This window comes from Gadus macrocephalus, chromosome 6 (assembly GCF_031168955.1).
Source record: "Gadus macrocephalus chromosome 6, ASM3116895v1".
Lineage (NCBI taxonomy): Eukaryota > Metazoa > Chordata > Actinopteri > Gadiformes > Gadidae > Gadus > Gadus macrocephalus.
Genome location: NC_082387.1, coordinates 18,366,928 through 18,387,335, shown reverse-complemented (window position 1 = coordinate 18,387,335; position 20,408 = coordinate 18,366,928). Strand labels below are relative to the sequence as shown.

At 44.4% G+C, this 20,408-nt stretch overlaps 1 protein-coding gene across 1 annotated transcript in view; it reads left to right on the top strand.

Moving 5' to 3' along the window:
• grid2 (glutamate receptor, ionotropic, delta 2) overlaps positions 1–20,408 on the top strand; it is a 362,174-nt gene that overhangs the window by 71,335 nt on the left and 270,431 nt on the right. Inside the window, exon 2 of the mRNA XM_060054677.1 lies at positions 758–913. Within this exon, the coding sequence (XP_059910660.1) occupies positions 758–913 (156 nt within the window). The remainder of the gene's footprint in view (positions 1–757; positions 914–20,408) is intronic.

Here is a 20,408-nt window from a genome sequence, read left to right as displayed (position 1 = left end):
GGTAATTAAATCATTGCAACTCGATCACTTGGAGGGCTTGAGGGCTTGGATGGCAGGAGGCTGGAGTGGGGAATTGAAGGCGACAGTATAGTGATGGAGCAAATATTGTGTTAATATGTTTTCTATCAAGGGCTTTTGCCAAGGAGACTGAAGGGTGTCAAATGGTAGAGCGTAGTTAAACTGATTTTTTCTTTGATATTTTTTATGTATATTAGAGCACCAATTATTTGGGTGGTACCACAGACAGTTCTTTTTACATGAATTGACAATTTTTGTTGAGGAAATGTACATACATAAAGATACAAACACACACAGAAACAAGCTATATGTTCTGGTCAGTAAAATGCAGTTAGCTATGTTCCATTATCTCAGCTTAGACAATTACTTGCTCACCAGATATTGGAAATAAACTGGGATAAAATGAGGCTTTAAAAAGTGGGTAATGTGAGGTGGAAATAGAGGCAAGTATATAAGGCTAATTGCATGTGTAATCGACCACAACGAAGTGACCACACATCTGCCAGCCCCCCCAAATGGCTTTTCTTCCTTCCCTCTTCCACCTTTTGGAACGCAAATGTTCAGTCCTTATACATCGCCTTGACCTAGGTGGACTGTAAACACTCTTTTGTTCCATTTTCACTTGGCTGTTGAACTCTACTTAAGACAAGGGGAGAGAAGGGGAAAAACTAACCTTATTTCAAAATCCCAGCCATGTTTTTAACAAGTCTGTTTCTTTTTTGTGTGTGTGTCTTCGCAGGAGCCATCTTTGATGAGTCAGCCCGTAAGGATGACGAGGTGTTCCGCATGGCGGTGGCCGACCTCAACCTTAACAACGAGATCCTGGAGACGGAGAAGATCACCATCTCGGTGGAGTTTGTGGACGGGAACAACCCCTTCCAGGCTGTGCAAGAAGGTATGACCCTTGTAGAAAGCAAGAGCGACGTCTGATCTATGTATTGGTTTACTGTTATCGTTGCTGGTAACGGATTAGCACACAGGGCTTGCAGTGGTCTTAAGTCCAACTCCTTGTCTGGCCTTGGGTAAGTGGTCTTATACTACATGTAATTATTCTACTTTGTTTAAGAATGCTTGATTCTGATTGTTTGGGAGGAGGGCATTAACCCGGCAAGTTGCCCGCCTTTTTGACAGTTGCACATGCTGCTGAATGAGCACAGCGTCATCAAATAGTATATCAATACGCCGCTTGTATTTTTTTCTATCCCAGAAATTTCAAACATGAGGTCCATTGTAAAAATAAACCTTTTTTGAAAAAGTTCCTAAAATGTGTCGGAAATCAAACGGAGGGTCAGTCGATGCATAGTTTCGCAAGCGAGATACAATGTAGCAACTACGTTATTAAACTATTGATCAGATGCAGCCTTGTTTGGTTGCTATAGAAACTAATTAGCTACAGCTGAGCTAATGTTATTCACCGTAGTTCTAAACATTGCAGCGTTCTAAACATTCATAGTTTATTTTAAGGTATTTGGAGTAGGGAAGACATTTGAGGACTGGTTAAAGAGCGAACATAACATTTATTGCAAATAAAAATGATTTGGAATAAGGAACTTGCATGTTTGATTGATCGTAATTCAAGGAGACTACTTTTTGAGGGAGATGAACTCAAACAGAGTATACATTTAATTAGGATGCAATACGAATGGAAGGTATATGGAAGGTTACCAACCTCGCCTTCGTCACGGGCGGCAAGCAGTCCACGAGCCGGGCATATCAAACAGTTTATTGCCCTGCCTCTCGGTGATTATGCCTTACATATTAGATGAAATGTAGAAATCAATGTATTTGTTTACTACTAGTCTTCCAAACACTCACGATGCATGCAGCTAATCTAAAACTAGATGCAATTAGATATGCACCGGGTTCCGGGCGGTCATATAAGTAATCAGATGTTGATGTGGTGTTTGGGACAAACAGGGATTAAGGTTGGCCATTCTCATGGGCACAGGACCCACCAGGCAATTTAGTTTCATAGCATGTGTGTCGGGTGTTACACCCACCCAATCAAGAACACATTATCCTGCCGCTGTCTTTGAGCTAAAAATAGATCTATTGTGCCACAGGCTCTTTTCTATGCTCCGCATACGTCTACTGTTCCCTTCTTTTTCAAACTGTGGTGTTTATCAGAGAGACGGGCAGGCGATGGCAGATGTGTCTTCCGCGATAAGACTAAATGGAATCCTGTGGCAAGGCACTACGCTATCGCCACTTGCATATGCGGGTTGTCAGACAGACAGCGCTGCGGCAATAGCCGAGAGACACTAGTGTTCATTGCGTGTAGATGTGTTTCGGCGGCGGACATTATAGTATGTTGTATTTTGGGTCCACCATTCACTACCTGTTCAAAAAACACCCTCTCTTCAAGGTACCCAACTTATTGAAGTGTTTCTGTTAGGACTTGCAGATAAGGACCCAGGTGCAGACCAGATGCAATTGGAAAAAATATTTATTCCTTTTCTTCAGGATTCAAACAAAGGGCAGACAGGTCAAAAGTCAAACTTAAGAGTCAAAAATGTAACGCACAAAAGATCCAGGCAAAGTTCCAACAGAGAATGAAAAATCCCAAAACAGAAAATCACGAGGCAGAGAATCCAACTGGCAGAGCAGAAACAGGCAGAGCAAAAACGGGCAGAGTATCTCACCAAACTTTCTGGTACGATCTGACAAAGGCTAACTTGTGGGCTGAACTTTAATATCAGAGGGAAAACAAATCATTGGCTGAGAGAAAATAAGGGAATGGGAAAACTCAATAAGGACAATGAGCAGGCTAATGATCAAAATAGAATAGAATAGAATAATCTTTATTGTCATTGTACAAGACAACGAAATTTTGTTTGGAGCAGTCCTCCTCCAGTTGCACAGTTCTATAAATAAAATAAATAAAAAATAAATAAATAAATCAGTATCAGCAATATATAAATAAATATATATATATATACACATACACACACACATACATATATATATATACATATATAAATAAAATACGTATATAATATCTATATTTTTTTTTAAAGTCCAAGTCCTGAAGTGCAATAGTGCAATCATGTGTGTATGAGATGAGATGGGGAGTATCAGTGTGGCAATAGAGTGGGAGTGGAGTTTAGCAGTGTCACAGCTCCATGATAGAAACTGTCCTGCAGTCTTGTAGTGCGGGCGGGCAGTGTCCTGTATCGTCTTCCTGAGGGCATGAGAGTGAAGAGGCAGTGTCCAGCAGGGTTTGTGCTGTCTCTGAGGATGCCCATAACCCTCTGAGTACAGCGGGTCTGGTAGATGTCCTCCAGTCTGGGGAGCTGGGTGCCGGTGATCCTCTCAGCCGTCTTAATGATGCGCTGGAGAGCTTTCCTATTATCTGTGGTGCAGCCAGAGTACCATACGGTGATGCAGTATTTGAGAACTGACTCGATGGCTGACCTGTAGAAGCTCACCAGCAGCTTTTGTGGGAGACATGCCCTCTTCAAGCACCTCAGGAAGTAAAGCCTTTGAAGTCCTTTCTTGGCCGTCGCTGTGGTGTTGACGGTCCAAGTCAGGTCGTGGCTGATGTTGACCCCGAGGTACCTGATGTTCTGCACAACCTCCACTGTCTCGCCGTCGATGGTGATGGGGTGATGGACGAAGGGCTTCGTCTTCCTCCTGAAGTCCAGGATCATCTCCTTTGTTTTTGCTGCGTTGAGGATCAGGTTGTTCTCTCAGCTCCAGCTCACCAGGTTCTCTACCTCTGTCCTGTAGGCAGCCTCGTTGTTGCTTGAGATCCTGCCTACCACCATGGTGTCGTCTGCAAATTTAAACATGGTGTTGGCCTCGTGGGTGGGTTTGCAGTCAAGAGTGTAGAGGGAGAAGAGGAAGGGGCTCAACACACAACCCTGTGGTGCACCGATGTTCAGGGTGATGCTGGAGGAGACCTGTCTCCCCATTCGCACAGTCTGTGGTCGGCCGGTGAGGAAGTCCAGGACCCAGCTGCTCAGGTGTGTGTTGAGGCCCAGGTGGTCCAGCTTGGTGGCAAGTTTATGGGGGGGGATGGTATTGAAGGTGGAGCTATAGTCTATGAATAGCATCCGCACATAACTGTCACGCTGGTCAAGGTGTGGCATCAGGTGTGACATACAGAGTCAGGTGTGGGCAGGAAGTTGCACAAGGCAGGTGAGGGCAGGTTTCAGGACAAAAGCACATGGCAATTCAAACAAAAACATTCAATTCCACAAAGGACCAGCAGGGCGGGCATAGTCCATACAGGATACTAAAATGTTCTCTGCATTCAGAATTCAGTACCATCGGACTGCGTAAAACATAACTTCATACAGAATCCCACCTGTGCATCTAAGTCCGTGAGCATGTGCAGGGGCAAGGAAACATCAGAACATGTGGATTTGTTTGTTTTTTAGAACTATTGGAGAAAGCTACCTGTGTTGAATTTGCTTACCTGGGTTGGATACATCAAAGAAAAAGCTATGGGTGCGGCTAAATACTTGTTTTGGATAGAATTGATGTCAATGAATTGATCAACAACTACCCCAGTGGCGGACTCGGAGTGTTTGAAGGGAAGGGGCGAAAAAAATAAAAAGGGCACATTCTGGACAACATGGGGCCCCACCAACGGACACAGTGGCTTTTCTAACTTGATGGTGTTTTGTTCCCCCAACGGAGCCTTAAAGGCAGCGCTGCCTGGAAGGTCCTATCCCCTAACCTTAGCAAGCGCTGCCTTGAAGGTCCCATTCGGGGCACTTGTTACATCTCCATGTAGCACTTAAAAGAATTATTGGGCTCATAATTTAAACGGGGGGTCTGGGGGTCCTTCCCCTAGAAAAAAATTAGCTTCAAAGACACTGTTTCCCCTTATTCTAGCGACTTTATAAACACCAAAATGAGTTGTTCACATCATTGTGCACTTTCACATTTTAGCCAAAGAAAGGAGGATGCCTTACTGCTTTCATCTTTACTAACATTTAAGTAAAAATTAGACCGGAGAAGATTCAATGTGCCGCTACCATACAGTCTTTGACCGCTGACAGCCAGCTACGGATACATTTAAGGAAGTTTTCCTTCATGTTGAGGTGATAGCTGACCATTATCGTCTCTCTTGGATGAAATGACCTACACTTGAATGATCTTGAACGCTCATAAAATTTATATACATTTTAAACGGATTATGCAAACTGAAAATATTACGTTTTTCTAACTTGGCATCTTATTGCGCTTTTCCACTATGGGTACTGACATACTCTTAATCCGCTTTTTGCTTTGTTATCCAGTGGAGATTTAAGTACCACTCGATGTACCTGTTTGTCATGGCGACGCCACATGAAAGCAAAGCCTCGCACTCCCCGTTCGTCAGCTACCAAAGAGGAACGTCTGTACCTCAATAGCTAACCATAACATGTTTTTTTCGGTTTGCCATATTCTTGCTCCAGAGGGCACATCATTATCAACAGGGGCAACCTAGGGCACTCATTACATTTTGTTCACGTGTAAAGGGCAGCCAATAAGGCACTTTCTCTCATTTTCACAACCATAGAGGGCACTTTAGCACACTTTTTCAACCATGGGGGCACCAGACGGGCAGAAGGACACTAGAAGGGCACCAGACAGGCAGAAGAGCACTAGAAGGGCACTATAAGGACCAGACGAGCAGAAGGGCACTAGAAGGGCACTAGAAGGGCATTGGAAGGGCACTGGAAGGGCACTAGAAGGACCAGACGGGCAGAAGGGCACTATCAGGGTACTAGAAGGGCACTAGAAGGGCACTAGAAGGACCAGACGGGCAGAAGGGCACTAGAAGGGCACTAGAAGGGCATTGGAAGGGCACTGGAAGGGCACTAGAAGGACCAGACGGGCAGAAGGGCACTATCAGGGCACTAGAAGGGCACTAGAAGGACCAGACGGGCAGAAGGGCACTATCAGGGTACTAGAAGGGTACTAGAAGGGTACTAGAAGGGCACTAGAAGGGCACTAGAAGGACCAGACGGGCAGAAGGGCACTATCAGGGTAATAGAAGGGCACTAGAAGGGCACTGGAAGGGCACTAGAAGGACCAGACGGGCAGAAGGGCACTATCAGGGTAATAGAAGGGCACTAGAAGGGCACTGGAAGGGCACTAGAAGGACCAGACGGGCAGAAGGGCACTATCAGGGTAATAGAAGGGCACTAGAAGGGCACTGGAAGGGCACTAGAAGGACCAGACGGGCAGAAGGGCACTATCAGGGTAATAGAAGGGCACTAGAAGGACCAGACGGGCAGAAGGGCACTATCAGGGTAATAGAAGGGCACTAGAAGGACCAGACGGGCAGAAGGGCACTATCAGGGTAATAGAAGGGCACTATCAGGGTAATAGAAGGGCACTAGAAGGGCACTGGAAGGGCACTAGAAGGACCAGACGGGCAGAAGGGCACTATCAGGGTACTAGAAAGGCACCAGATGGGCAGAAGGGGACTATCAGGGCACTAGAAGGGCTCCAGACGGGCAGAAGGACACTATCAGGGTACTAAAGGGGGCACTAAAAGGGCACCAGACGGGCAGAAGGGGACTATAAGAGCACTCATTAAGGCACGTCATTGAATTTTCTTGTTCTAGAGGGCACATCATCATAATTTATTGTAAGGGGCACCCTAGAGGGCACCTAATCATGTTTTGCACGTGAAAAGGGCAGCCAATAAGGCATTTCCTCTCGTTTTCGACACTCTTGAAGGGCACTTTAGCGTGCTTTTTCAACCATTGAGCCACGAGGGGGGGCGGTCGCCCACCCTGCCCCCCCCCCTGAGTCTGCAACTGAACTACCCTATTTAAGAACGGGCCTACACCGCTGGAGGGATGAGTTTAACAAAAGTCATGGCTGATTTATAGCCAGGCAATGTCAACAATTAATCTTGAGTCTTAAAACATTGGTTAAAAGCACTTCAGTATCAAACTTTAATTACTTGAATAGTTGCTGCTAGATAATAGTTTTGTGTGTAGCTATGCATAAAATTGTATGTTTAACAACATTTATGTCATGTTTTGATGTGTTTCTGATGTCCATCTTCTGGTACCGTGACCGTCAATGCGTAGTCTGCTCCAGTCCTTTAAATAAAACCAAGTGTTAACCAAGACACTTTAACGCCTGCTCATCCTCAGTTTGCCCATGTCCACAGTTTGCCCAATTACCTTCATTTGCCAAGTACTGAAAATATATATCAACACATTTTCGCTCCCCCTGAGCACCTGCTTTGGGTACAGCTGGATTGGGTTTCTTCACATTTTGGAAATCCAATGAGATCCATGTCAAGGATCAAATCCCAACCTGGCTGGTCTGGGCCCACGCTAATATCCTGTTTTACTTGCAATGCATCAAGAAAGCAAGATGTGATGCCAATGTCAATGCTGAATGTCCTCAAATATTACTGTGTGTGTGTGTGTGTGTGTGTGTGTGTGTGTGTGTGTGTGTGTGTGTGTGTGTGTGTGTGTGTGTGTGTGTGTGTGTGTGTGTGTGTGTGTGTGTGTGTGTGTGTGTGTGTGTGTGTGTGTGTGTGTGTGTGTCAAAAGGATATATAGAGGGAGTGATGCGGATGGGAGTGGGTGGTACAGATGCATCACAATGATCTTGCTTGCAGATCTTCGGGACACACACACACACACACAGGCTTTGGAGGAAACCAAACATACACACCACTTAATTCTATGAACCATTTTCTTTGTGGGTGTGTTTATGGTGTCAGTTTTTCTTTTTTTTATGTAAGTTGCTAGGTATTATCTTTTCGGGATCAACAACACACCAGTTGATGATTCATTCATACATACCGCACACAGCCGTGCTTACTGGAATCTGTTGTGTCATGGTGATTCACTTAATGCATGAAATTGCTTAAAGACCAGTTGCATGTCTTGTCTTAATGGCATGTATCCATTGGAGGGTGCGGGTCGGTTCAGTTCCCACAGGTGCGGCACGGATTACGTTTCCACCGCCATAAGTGTGCGTGACCCGGACTGAGCCGTATTGAGCCGTACTCGTTTCGCAGTACTCCTCCGTTGTTTGGTCGACAGAATCGCATTACCCGCGAGCTATTCCGGACAATGGCGAAAGCTTCGTTTATTGAAGAAAATGTCGCACACAAGTTTGCCGGCCTTCTTGGACGGCCAACATTGTTGCTCTTTGTTAATTGTGCGCATACTCCTTTTTCCTTGGATTTATTAGCAGGCTACACTGTGTCAGGCTGCTATGAGATCACGATGCTTACGTAGCTCCCGCAGCTATCCCCATACGGCTTATTCCCTGCCCTACCATAAGGGTACTGTCGGCGGTGGAAACGCGAGCCGTAACTGAGCTGGTCTATACCGGACCCTCACTACTGGGCTGAGGTGTGCTGGGTCCAAAGCGTACCCGTCGATGGAAAGGCGCCATATGTGTAGCATTAAAGGGATGATTGTGTTAGGGTGTCAGAGAGAGGGTGGTGGCTGTTGATTGATGATTGATACATGATTGATACAGAGTTTTCACTCTGTATCAATCATGCAGATGTTCTGAGCAAGATCACAGAAAAGTAATTTGCACAAAAGTCTGATCATACAGGGTTCATGTTGCTGTGACTGCGAAGATCAAGAGTTAGGTGGCACTCGATAATGTTTGAGCCATATCCCTCTCTACTGTTGCTTGGGTAATTGTTTTAATGACCATAGAGATCCGGGGTAGATTCTACCAATCAACATAAAAAATGCCGTATCTTTGCACCCCTGCGAATATTTAATTAACTGATAAGGTAGAACACACACAAACACACGCCCATGCACACAGTAACACACATTAGAGCACAGTCACACATACATGCGTACGCCTTGCCTAACTTCAGAGTGATAAAACATTCATTTTATTGATCTCCTTCTCAGTTGCGCACACTTGTGTGCACGCACACAAACACGCACACATAGGTAGCTTTTTGTTGGCTTAAAGACACCATAGCTGAGGAAGTGGAGATGTATGGGATCTTCAGGCTTATGTGGCTGGATACTCATTGTTCTATACCGAGAACTAGTCCCTAGCTGGGACCCTGAAGTAAGCCATACGTGCCTGCTGTACAACACAAGGTTCCTGTAATTGCTATGGTACACCTTCGTTTTTTTATGTTTTTTTGTAACATCCGAGATATATTGTATCAACTGAGATCGCGGCATGTTTTTCTTCTTGTCGTACCCTCTTGCTGGGAACTCCCGAGAAGGATGTATACCCAAAGAGTTGTCACATAGCAACAGGTGTGGCATAAATTCTTAAGAGCCACAACAGACCACTATCTCTAATCCTGTCTCCTTTCTTAACTGCCAACGTCCGCTTTTTGTCAGGCTCAGGAAGAAAAAACGGGACAAAACGAGGTGTATGTGCAGGCCGAAGGTTAATTGCTGTGCTGTAGGGCGCCTCACAGGTTTTTTTGTTTAAAGGGAAGGAACAGATACTCATTGGCTACCCTGCATTCGTCTGCCTTTACCCAACCAAACCCGGCAACCAGATGCATAACGTTGATTACATTACTGCTTCTTTCTTTCTCATTGTCGCAATCTATCCGTTACTCCGTTCATCTTATCAGAGTTTTAGTCCCACTGATCTATGGCACTTTAATCCAAAGTTAAGACGCAATTCCTCTCGCTAATTAAAGAGGTCTCACTGGTTCTTAAAGTACAATTCATCATCACAAGGTACATCAAACCATTAAGAGGATGCATTCTCCACCCCATACGAGGAGCCGTTGGTGTGTGCATTGCCTATTAAAACATTTGACAGCCCTAATGCAATATTAATTAGCAAATTGCCACGGATAATGATTTGTAAATATGCGCTGCTTGCAAAGGCAAACAAGTGTTGCTTGCAGCAAACCCGGTTTTTATTGGTATAAACACATTATTCAGTACCTCATGTGCATGTACTAATATACAAATATTTTTACTCTGAGTGAACAGTAAATAGCACAAATGATATACAGATACTAAAGGCAAAACTTTGATGTTGGAAACATGCATGTTTTTTTTGTTTTCTTTTCAAGCCTGTGTCTGCGGTATGTTATTAGCATATCCTGTTGTCGTTTGAGTGACAGAGACTGTATTTACAAAACAACTAGACCGCTACAGCGATCATGAAGCTCAATTTACACATAGTATATCACTGCTTCTTCCTGCATCTCTGTAATGCCTAAAGCGGCTGATGCCTTAGGGAATTCTCTCTGTCTCTGTCTCTGTCTCTGTCTCTGTCTCTGTCTCTCTCTTTGTGAAGTGGTTAATTGTGGCGCTGCCCCTGTCACTTACCCTCACTGTTGACTCACTGCACCTTCTCTTCCAATCTCCTCATCGTTAAATCTCCACGGTAAAAACATGGCATGTGGACGACGTGTGAGTGTGGAGGTGCTTGTGTCAAGGTCTTGATTGACTTAAGCAAAGGGGAAGCTAATTGGTTAACGGGTACAGCGGTTGATAGGCTTACTGTTTTCTCTGCTTGATTTTAATTGCATACACATCCATGCAGGCAATCATAAACTAACAGGTGTATGTTATTCCTCTTCCTCAGCATCAACTATTTGTTGTCAACTATATATGTTGCTATTTATATAGTATCCTTTTATTGTTGAACAACAATGATAAGCAACATTTTACGTAATCCATCATCTATTTTTAGCTTATTTTGAATCTCAACACCTAGGAGTTTTATATTATTATATCTGTAGGGCTTTGTTTGCTTTGTGGGTGTTGTAGTTTTTGCTTGACTAAAGAATCACCACATGGGGAACAGCTCTCTTCATGTGTGTTCAGTGATCAATTAATCTGCCTACAGGAGTAGGCTGCCATACATGACACACAGCTTTTCCCCGAAGCGCTTCAGCTTAATTATCGAGTCCGCAAAGCATCTGTAAGGAATCCGCCTCTTTCCTACTGGGTCACAGTATTTGAGATCGATGTTCATCAATGTGCTCGTAACCATGTAGCCTGTTATCCTTTTGTGGGAGCGTGTGGGGACAGTGGCTTGTTTAATCCGACTCTCCTAGTCGAGTCTGATTAGACTCGTGGGCTTGGTGAGGCTGCAGACCTGTTGCACATTGAGCAACCAATGCGCACAGGTTAAACCAGCCATTGCCTTACACACTCAGGAAGTTCTCCTCGACAGCAACAACATCAGGCCATGTGTCCTCCACTGCAAAACTTTACAATAAACAGTCTTCAGCATCACCATCTGGCGTCCCGTGTTTGGAGGAGCCAACTGAAAGCCACCTAGCAGCCAGCTAGGTGGCGTGTAGCAGCCAGCTAGGTGGCGTGTAGCAGCCAGCTAGGTGGCGTGTAGCAGCCAGCTAGGTGGCGTGTAGCAACCTAGTTATCTAAACTGTCTGCCGGTGAATGTATTTGCATTGTGTATGTAAGCCGAGTGTAAGGGCTAGGACATTTTGCTCAAGGATGATTACTCATGAAATTGGTGTTCGAAGGCAGATCCTTTCAACTGGGATTACTAAACTATCGTGCCCCTTTTTATAATAATGCGGTAAGCAGTTTACGTATTTATTTCACCTTGTATAGAGGCAAAAAAAAACTCTTTAACCCCCGATCCCCACTTAATTGATGAATTAATGAATTGATTAATGACGGGCCATCACCAACGACAAGGAGATTAGATTAATCCACATACATGTGTGAACTGCGTGTTGTAGGCGGAGTACAAGGTTGTTCATAATTCATGTTTGAGTGCTACTTCCGTGAAGAAGAAAAAATATCTCAAAAAAATGCAGCATCTCTAATTAACCCACGGAACATTAACCACAGGTTTTAACCTCTCTGCTTGAAATGGGCTATTTGTCTGTTTGTCCAACACTATTTAGCATGGATGAGTTGATAGAATATATTTTTTTCTTCATGAAGATGCATTCTGGGAGGCCATGAGCATGAGCTCAGGGGTTGGAACGAAGGCATTTGTAGGGTTCCTCTGTTATTAATTGCTGGTTGTATTTGAGCAAGGCACCTGAGCGGACAAACAAAGTTCATAAATCAATATTCACCTGTTTAATATATATATATATATATCATTTTTTTAGTGTACCCATTTCATATTTAAATGGCTGCAATGGTTTGAAAAACATGTAGTACTAATGCAATCCATTTAACGTGTTCTTTCTAAAAATCTCTGGAATTAGTATGGTAGGTGGAATGCATGATTCTTTATTTTCCTCACTTATCACACTCTTACAACTAGCGTTCCTAATGCAAGTTATTCATGTCGAAGTGGAGACGAAAGCTGTGCAAATACAGAAACTTTCCAAGGGCTTCGTCTACCTTTATGGCAAAGTAAATTATACATAGCAGTGACATTGAAACATACGACTCAACACAATACATATGTTGTCTTCTATTAATCTTGACCTACAGCCAACACTCACAAAGGTAAAAAAAAAAACGTTGCAAGTAGTCGCTTATAAATGGTGAAAATAGTTACTCATGGGTCAAATAAGAACATTTGGCTCAAAGTGCATAACCCATTTTGCCTGACTACCCCCTTGCAATCTAACCTTTGTACACAGACTTTGTAAACATCCGGCAGCAGCACTATCTCAAACATTTTGACCTCACTATTTATTTTGTGACCTTTGTTTGTACATTATTCATCGGTATTAGACCACTAATCCCCTGATAATTTACGTTTGTTTGTGTTGTCGGCTCACAAATCAATAATTCATAACTTGTACACCATACTGTAATATGATGTGGCCAAACTTGCTGCAACACATTCTTGCATGGAAGCCATCGCTACAAATGTGCGCTCCCTATTCCTGTTGCTGCCATATGACTTGCTCACAACAGTTCAATTAGCTACCATGGAAACCCCGCCACTCCCCTCCTCTCCCCTAACCCGAAGCTCACTGCGTTTAATCTATTCCCTGCTATCTCCGATTTCCCAGCCCCTTATATCACCTCGTGCAGCACAGCGATAGTCTCGTTTGCTGCCATAGAAACTGTACATCTCATTTTCCAGGGCCCATTCCATCACTCCCGGCCGTAGCCGCCCCCTTTGCCTGCTGTCCTCTCTCCCTCGGTTAATCCATTTATCTCCTAGCTGCTTCCCTACCCACAGTGTCCATTTGCGTGAAAACGACAGACAAAAATACACATACACGCGCACACAGGTACAGGGACACCCCCTCGTGCGTGCTTACAGTGCACGTGATCTGTGATCTAATGCTTGCCATGCACACTATCCTGTTGATTACACTGCTGGGTCCTGATCTCTGCCCATCCTTCTATTTGTCCCTATATTTTGCAGCACTTATTTTGTCAATCATCTGCATCTTTCAACTATTTTTTTTTCTCTCTCTCTGGAATACATTTTTCATTTCCTCACTTTGTTTGTTTCCTACACAAATTTTCTCTTGTTTTCTCTTCAGTCATGAATTGCATCAATCCAATTCATTGATCGTTGAATCGATGGGAAAGGGGCGTGTCTGGTGGCAGCCATGACATTTTACGTTGTGTCTGTGTGTGTGTCTGTGTGTGACTTGACCTTACGGTGCTATCAAACAGCCTGCAGCTGCTGGTTTAGTGAATAATAAAAAAATATAAAGACATCTCATTGCATTATATTTCTGACAGGCACATTTACCTTGAAACGGGGCTGCGTGATACAGGCTGTACGGTGCACATAGCGCAAAAAACGATATATATATTAATATGTACTATTTAGTATTGATATGCTCCTGTCAGAGGTACAGACAGAGTACAATACCGTTCAGATAGGTTAATGCTATATCCTAAATAGCACTGACTAACTGTCGGATTTGTGAAAAATACATGGTAGAAATAGCAGTCGAATTCCCGTTTCCATTGAGTGAAGCAATGCAGATATAGGGTAGACATCATAGGTGAGCCACGCCATGAAAAAGAGCCCATTGTGGTTGCCCAGCAACAGGTACTGAACAGGAAGGGTTGATGAGGGAAAACATACCACACAGGTGTATACCAGCTGTACCTGTTCATATTCCAAGTCCCCAGAAAAACCAGGGGAAACAAATCAGAAAATGAAATAATCTAGTGGCTGTTGCCCTCAGACACGGACATGTGAATGTGCTGCATCGTCATCTCTTCTGAAGCCCAGCCCCATTTGTCACAGTTTTCTCTATGTCGACGTTTTTTTGGCGAAGCGTGAGACTTTCTTACAGTATAAAGGGTGTTTAATTTTAGTTCTGGCCCCTGCAGTATTTTGTTATGCACAGAAAATCAACACCTGCATAAAATCAACCATTGCATAAAATCATCCGTTTGCATGATATCTGATGAATGAAAAACTCTGCTAGAAAGCAATGCACAAAAATTTGTTCTCTCTCTCTCTCTCGCTCTCGCCCTCGCTTGTTCTCTCTCTCGTTCTCTCTCTCGCTCGTTCTCTCTTTCTCCCTCCCTCTCATTCTCTTTCCCTCTTTGTCCTTCTCAATCGGTCTCTCTCTCTCTCGTTCTCTCTATCTCCCTCGTTCTCTCCCCCCCTCTCTCTCGCGCTCTCCCTCTGTCTGTCTTTCTCTTGCTCTCTCTCGCGCTCTCTCTCTCTCTGTCTTTCTCTTGCTCTCTCTCTCTCTCTCTCTTGCTCTCTGTCTCTCTCTCTGTCTCTCTGTCTCTCTGTCTCTCTCTGTCTCTCTCTGTCTCTCTCTCACTCTCTCTCTCTCTCGCTCTCTCTGTCTCTGTCTCTGTCTCTGTCTCTGTCTCTCTCTCTCTCTCGTTCTCTCTCGTTCTCTCTGTCTCCCTCGTTCTCTCTCTCTCCCACTCTCTCTCTGTCTGTCTTTCTCTCTCTTGCTAGCGCTCTCTCCTTTTCTCTGTGTGCACACACAGTCGGTCAGCCCATTTCTCGGCGGGTAAACGGAGTAATAGAAGAGGATTTCTATGGAGAGGACTTCCTTCCCTTCCCTCCCTACTGAGTTTTGGTCTCGCTGTCTCGTTGCCAACCGCCTCATTCTAAATGCACAAAGACATCCGTTCACTGGAGATGAATAACGGAAGAGCGACAAAGAAAAGAAAAAGACCACCATTAAATGACTTTTGCGGTGACCTGTCCCACTCTGTCCTTGAGAACAGGATGCCCCCTTTTCAGCTCGCGAGAAGGAAGCAGACCCTTTTAAATCAGATCTTTCTTAACTTGACTGGGTCAAACTCAAACGGGTGATCTGCATGAGTTTTTTCTCCACCAATCTCTGTAGCCGATCATTAATGTCTTCCTTCTACTTTATTCCCCGACTGCGTCCTTCTATCAAAAATCTTCTGGAGATACAGATTCCAGTCAGCAAATTCATTGGTTGATTAACGATGCGCTGTTAGCCAATCAGCTGTTTTTTACACACACTCTTTGTTCTGTCTCAAAGTGATGTTATGACACTTTGCCAAAACACATTAATAAAGTCACTGATGCAGTCACAGTGTCAAGAGGAAAATGCTCAGCAACTGGAGATAGAGCCCTCGCTGCATCTCAGCTGTGGCTGGTTGTACTGATTACATGTAATTGAGCTGCCAAGGAGGGTAGTTTCAGAAATCTGCAGATCCCTTTTTAATTGTAGTGTTGATTGGAAGTTCCTAAGATTTATAGGCTACCATCTAAGGCTGATATATGATGTAAAGTGTTTGTAATAACTCTGTTTAAAAGAACGGCGTTTGGTAACGCCGTTATTTTTTCAGTAACGGGGTAATCGAACTAATTACTGTTTCCGTCGTTACAACGCTGTTACCGTTAATGTACATTAAATGCGGTTCGTTAATATGAATTGATTGAATAAACTGCGTAATCCAAACGCACACCTGGCTCCAAACACAAATGCTAGTGAGGAGACCGGGTGGGTTAACAACGAGATAAGCGATTATGATTGGCCAAGGCAGAGTCTTGTTTCATGGTAGCCAATCGGAGCCAGTGTTTTTACTCTCTCTCTCTCTCTCTCTCTCTCGCTCTCTCGCTCTCGCTCTCGCTCTCGCTCTCGCTCTCGCTCTCGCTCTCGCTCTGTGTCTGAGATCCAAAGTTGGACTCCATTCTGTCCTTGTATTGTCTCTTAGCTCCGTTAATAGCTCTCCGGAGCGCATACCTGGACTTGCTGTACTCCTCCAAATCACCTGAGTTGTAGGCGGCAGTCTGTGCCTTAAGTTTGGCTCAAACTTCTCCATTAACCCAGGGCTTCTGATTGGGAATTGTCCGTACAGTAATCCGCGGCACGACGTCATCAATGCATTTACCGATGTAGCAAATCACCGAGTCAGTGTGTGTGTTTAAATTATCGTCCTTAAACACATCCCACTCAGTAGTGCTAAAACAGTCCAGTAATGCAGAGTCTGATTGCTTGGACCAACGCTGAATGGTCCGCGTCACTGGCCTGTCACGTTTGAGTCTCTGACTATAGGAAGGCAGAAGCAGTGCTGAGTTGTGGTCTGATTTGCCGAATGGGGGTCGTATATCTATGTATCCATAAATAGATATATACTTATATAAATCGACACTAATCCATAGATACTATACACATATATTTACAAATACTATTCACAAATACACAAATACTTAACGCATCATAGTTTAACATTATGCAGCTGCCATTTTCAACCGGCCACTTGCACTTGTACTCTCTGCAAACCGTTTCATCATCAACTGATGCAGAATCCCTCTTCCCCTATACAAGCAATACTGGCAGAACGAAGCAGAAAGGACCTGCTGTTTATGGGTCATGTTTTATTAGTGGAATAAACTATGGTGCCAAGGAAAACTCTTCTGGATTTTACACTTTTTGAATCAAATGTATCCTCTGGAGAGTTCACCGTTCCAACTGTAAACTAGGGTTTTCATCTTGTCAAGATTATCTTAACTCGCCCCACCTACGAACTGTGAAAGATGGGCTTTCTTGCCAATACTTTTCTGTGTTTTTTGCCTATAGCCTCCAATTTCAAGACACCCAAAGCTACTTCCAGTTCTTCTTTGATGGGTATGTTCTGTCCTCAAGGGGACAGAATTACTCATCTGGTACATTTTTGTGTGTGTGTGCATGTGCTCGTACACAAGCCGTTTTCACTCCTGAAGGTATGCTGTAATTGTTTTGCCCACTACCTACAGAAGTTCACTCTTAGGTGGAATATTAATCTCTCTCTCTCTCTCTCTCTCTCTCTCTCTCTCTCTCTCTCTCTCTCTCTCTCTCTCTCTCTCTCTCTCTCTCTCTCTCTCTCTCTCTCTCTCTCTCTCTCTCTCTCTCTCTCTCTCTCTCTCTCTCTCTCTCTCTCTCTCTCTCTCTCTCTCTCTCTCTCTCTCAAAAATATTAACAAGTCATTAAAAGTAAAATATTTAACTTGTTACAAGTCAAGTTCATACACAATTTCAGACGAAAAGAAAAACAAATCTTGACAAACTGCAGTGGGTTCGCAATGTTCTGCCCCAGCACTCCCCCATAGTTTCACACTCACTTTAAATAGTATAGTTAGTTGTAAATGGAAAGGCGGCGTGTTTTGAGGTTCAATTGGCCACTAAGCCAGCTTCTCCAAAGTCCTCAAGCAGTCCATAGTTTAGAGGTGTAATGAACAAATGGCTGCGTCACCTATTTTATTTTGGGGCGGGGTCAGGCCCATTAGGGACCCCAGCTGTAAAGGTCTTTAGGGGTGCACAAATCAGCACTGTACGCCAACTCTGAAAAACTAACGATCGATTCATGTACAAAAACAGTACCATCCATTCTGAAAGCTGAAGCACTGTGTGGAATCTGCTGGAATATTCCAAATTACTTTTGGGTTGACTCATAAAAGGGATCATTGTGGAAGACCAATCCCGATGTGATGAAGGCATCTGGTTGGCTCAGGAACAGCCGTTTATGTTCTTGAGAAGAACACAGCTCCCTACGCCTAGATTTGTACAGGTTCTCTGTGGTCCCTAGATGTAACACACAACAATGGTTTGAGCAGCATGCAAACCGTTCATTCTGTGGCTGCACACATTATTCCATTACTGACTGAAATAACTTTGCTGGAAGCTAACATGTGACACACACACACACACACACACACACACACACACACACACACACACACACACACATAAATTACCACCCACCCACCAGTCACACGCCAGGCAAAACACACAGTGGGTATTTTATTGAAACACTTCTGAGAAGCCTAAGCAGGATCACTCGTCTGCTCCAGGGAGAGGGAGGGGAGGGAGCTGGTCCATCACTGCAGTGAGTGAAGAGAAGCAGGGAAAGGGCCGGAGCTTCTCCTACTGGCCCTGTGTGCTTTGGGGAGCGGCGCTCAGAGAGCTGGTAATACGTAGGGCAGGAGGAAAGGGAAATGGTGTGTGGAGGGGAAATTAGCCCTTTTTAAACTGCTGCTGCCGCTGCTCTTGAGCTGTCCTTCAGAAAGAGATGTCAAGTTTAATTTGGTCTCCAGTGTCAGCCTTCCGTTGCGGCACAATGGCTTAACAGCCCTGATCCAATGCACCCAAACGTGTGAAGACCTTGCATATTTTAATGGGAGAAGCATACAAAAGGAAATTACTGTGGTGGATGGAACTCTTGGATGATTCTTTAGAGACCATAATGCCAACATGATACATATTTGCTATAGTGGGGCAAATCTGCAATGGGCCCCTTAGCTATGGGTCCCCAGCAGGAATTCCTAATCACTGTGCTGCTGAATGGTCGCTGGGCCAGAGTAGTGATTCCTTACCAGCTACAGCCGGGATTTGCACACGGACACAGGAATGTTGACCTATCACTACCCTCCACGGTCTGATTGATGGAAAGATTATGTTTTCCTTAAAGTTTGGACCAATGTGACCTTTAAAGTGGCACGTACAAGTGTATTCCTTTCAGACCTGCCATTCAGTGTTGACATCATTGCCTCTTCAAAAAAGCGTTCATTATTAAGAAAAAAGAAAAGTGTTGCCTAAGTCTAGTCTAGTCTATTCATCTTTTTATATGAAAACATCATTTGTATTCATACATTTTCTGAATCATTTAAGCATTGTCAAACCCGGTATCATCTCAGAAAAACAATACCATTTAGTATTTATTGCAGTAAATAATCCATGCCTCAGAAATTAGTCGTTATAATTTAACTATTGTTATGGAGACCTACTTTCGTGGTCTTATAACTTTACAACCTCCCCCTAAACATCCTTGACACCTTGTGTGACCTCGTCCTCACGATGCCCACTCTTTATTTTTCATTTTGATGATTGCACCTCTTGTAGAACTCTCTCTTCGTATCCGATTGTTCCCATGACTATAGTTGTGCATCAAGAGTGAGAAGACGAGTTGTGTGGAGTGAAGATAATGTGAGAGTCACTCCGGAACATGGTGCCAGAATGGAAGCCGTCAAGATGGCCAGGAGGAACAAAGGACCTTGTTGATGGACAGAAGAAAGCACTTAGATGTTGCTTTACATCTTCCCACCCGGATGTCTTGCGGGGGAAAGATAGAGAGTGAGCGAGAGAGGAGAGAGAGAGTGTACAATTTGGAGAGGCCTCTTTGGCTTGTGTTTCCCTGTATCCTTGGATGTTTGTGCCTACAATGTCACTATTTAGTCACGCACGTTCAATGCGTCATTGAAGATGCTTGGTTATTGCTCCCAGTGTGTCTGCCCAAGCCCATAATGCTTGAATCAAGTAAATACACTGCTGTCACAAGTTGTCCTTCAGAAATCGAAATGGCTGGCCAGACCGGATATGTCTGGAAGCTTACGTAGGGAATAAGATTAGGACAATATGTGCCCCAGGCAATACGTGATACACAGAGAGGGAGTGAGAGAGAAAGAGAGGTTGACCTGTACCACATTGAGAGAGTAATCTAATGGCCACAATTAATACCACATCCCTTGAAGTGCGACCGGAGGGAAAGCGAGATAATCAGGAGTTGAATGATGTATACGTGGTCAGAGCTGACACATGCTGTTCAACGGAATAACCCAGACTATGGTGCAAAAAGGGCAGCGGAAACCCCTTCGAGAGGGAGACGACAGATGGGCAGAAGTGTCATTAAGAGGAGAGGGCTAATGTTAAGTGTGGACAGAAAGAAAATAAATACAAAAATGTCATGACAAAGTGAAGATAGGACCATGTCCACTCTTTGATTACAGAGTACTGAACCATAAGACATGAGCTGTGGACAAGAAGAGGAGTGAAGGAAGGAAGTGGGGAGAAGGGAGAGCGAGGCTCGGAGGGTGGGACACCAAGGGGAAAAAACAAAGCAGAGAGGGGTTGATCGCGGGGACAACACGGGAAACGAGGGAACTGGGAAGGAGGTGAGCCAAGAGTGCCAGGGGAGAGCAGAGGAAAGGAGACGAGTAGGATGCACAAAAAATAGTTGGAATGCCATCCCTGACTGGCAGGGGATTACTTTGTACGGGTAGCAAGAGGGGGGGGGGGGGGAGAGGAAGCCAAGAGACTGCAGGCGAGAGCGGAGGGACTCTTCCATG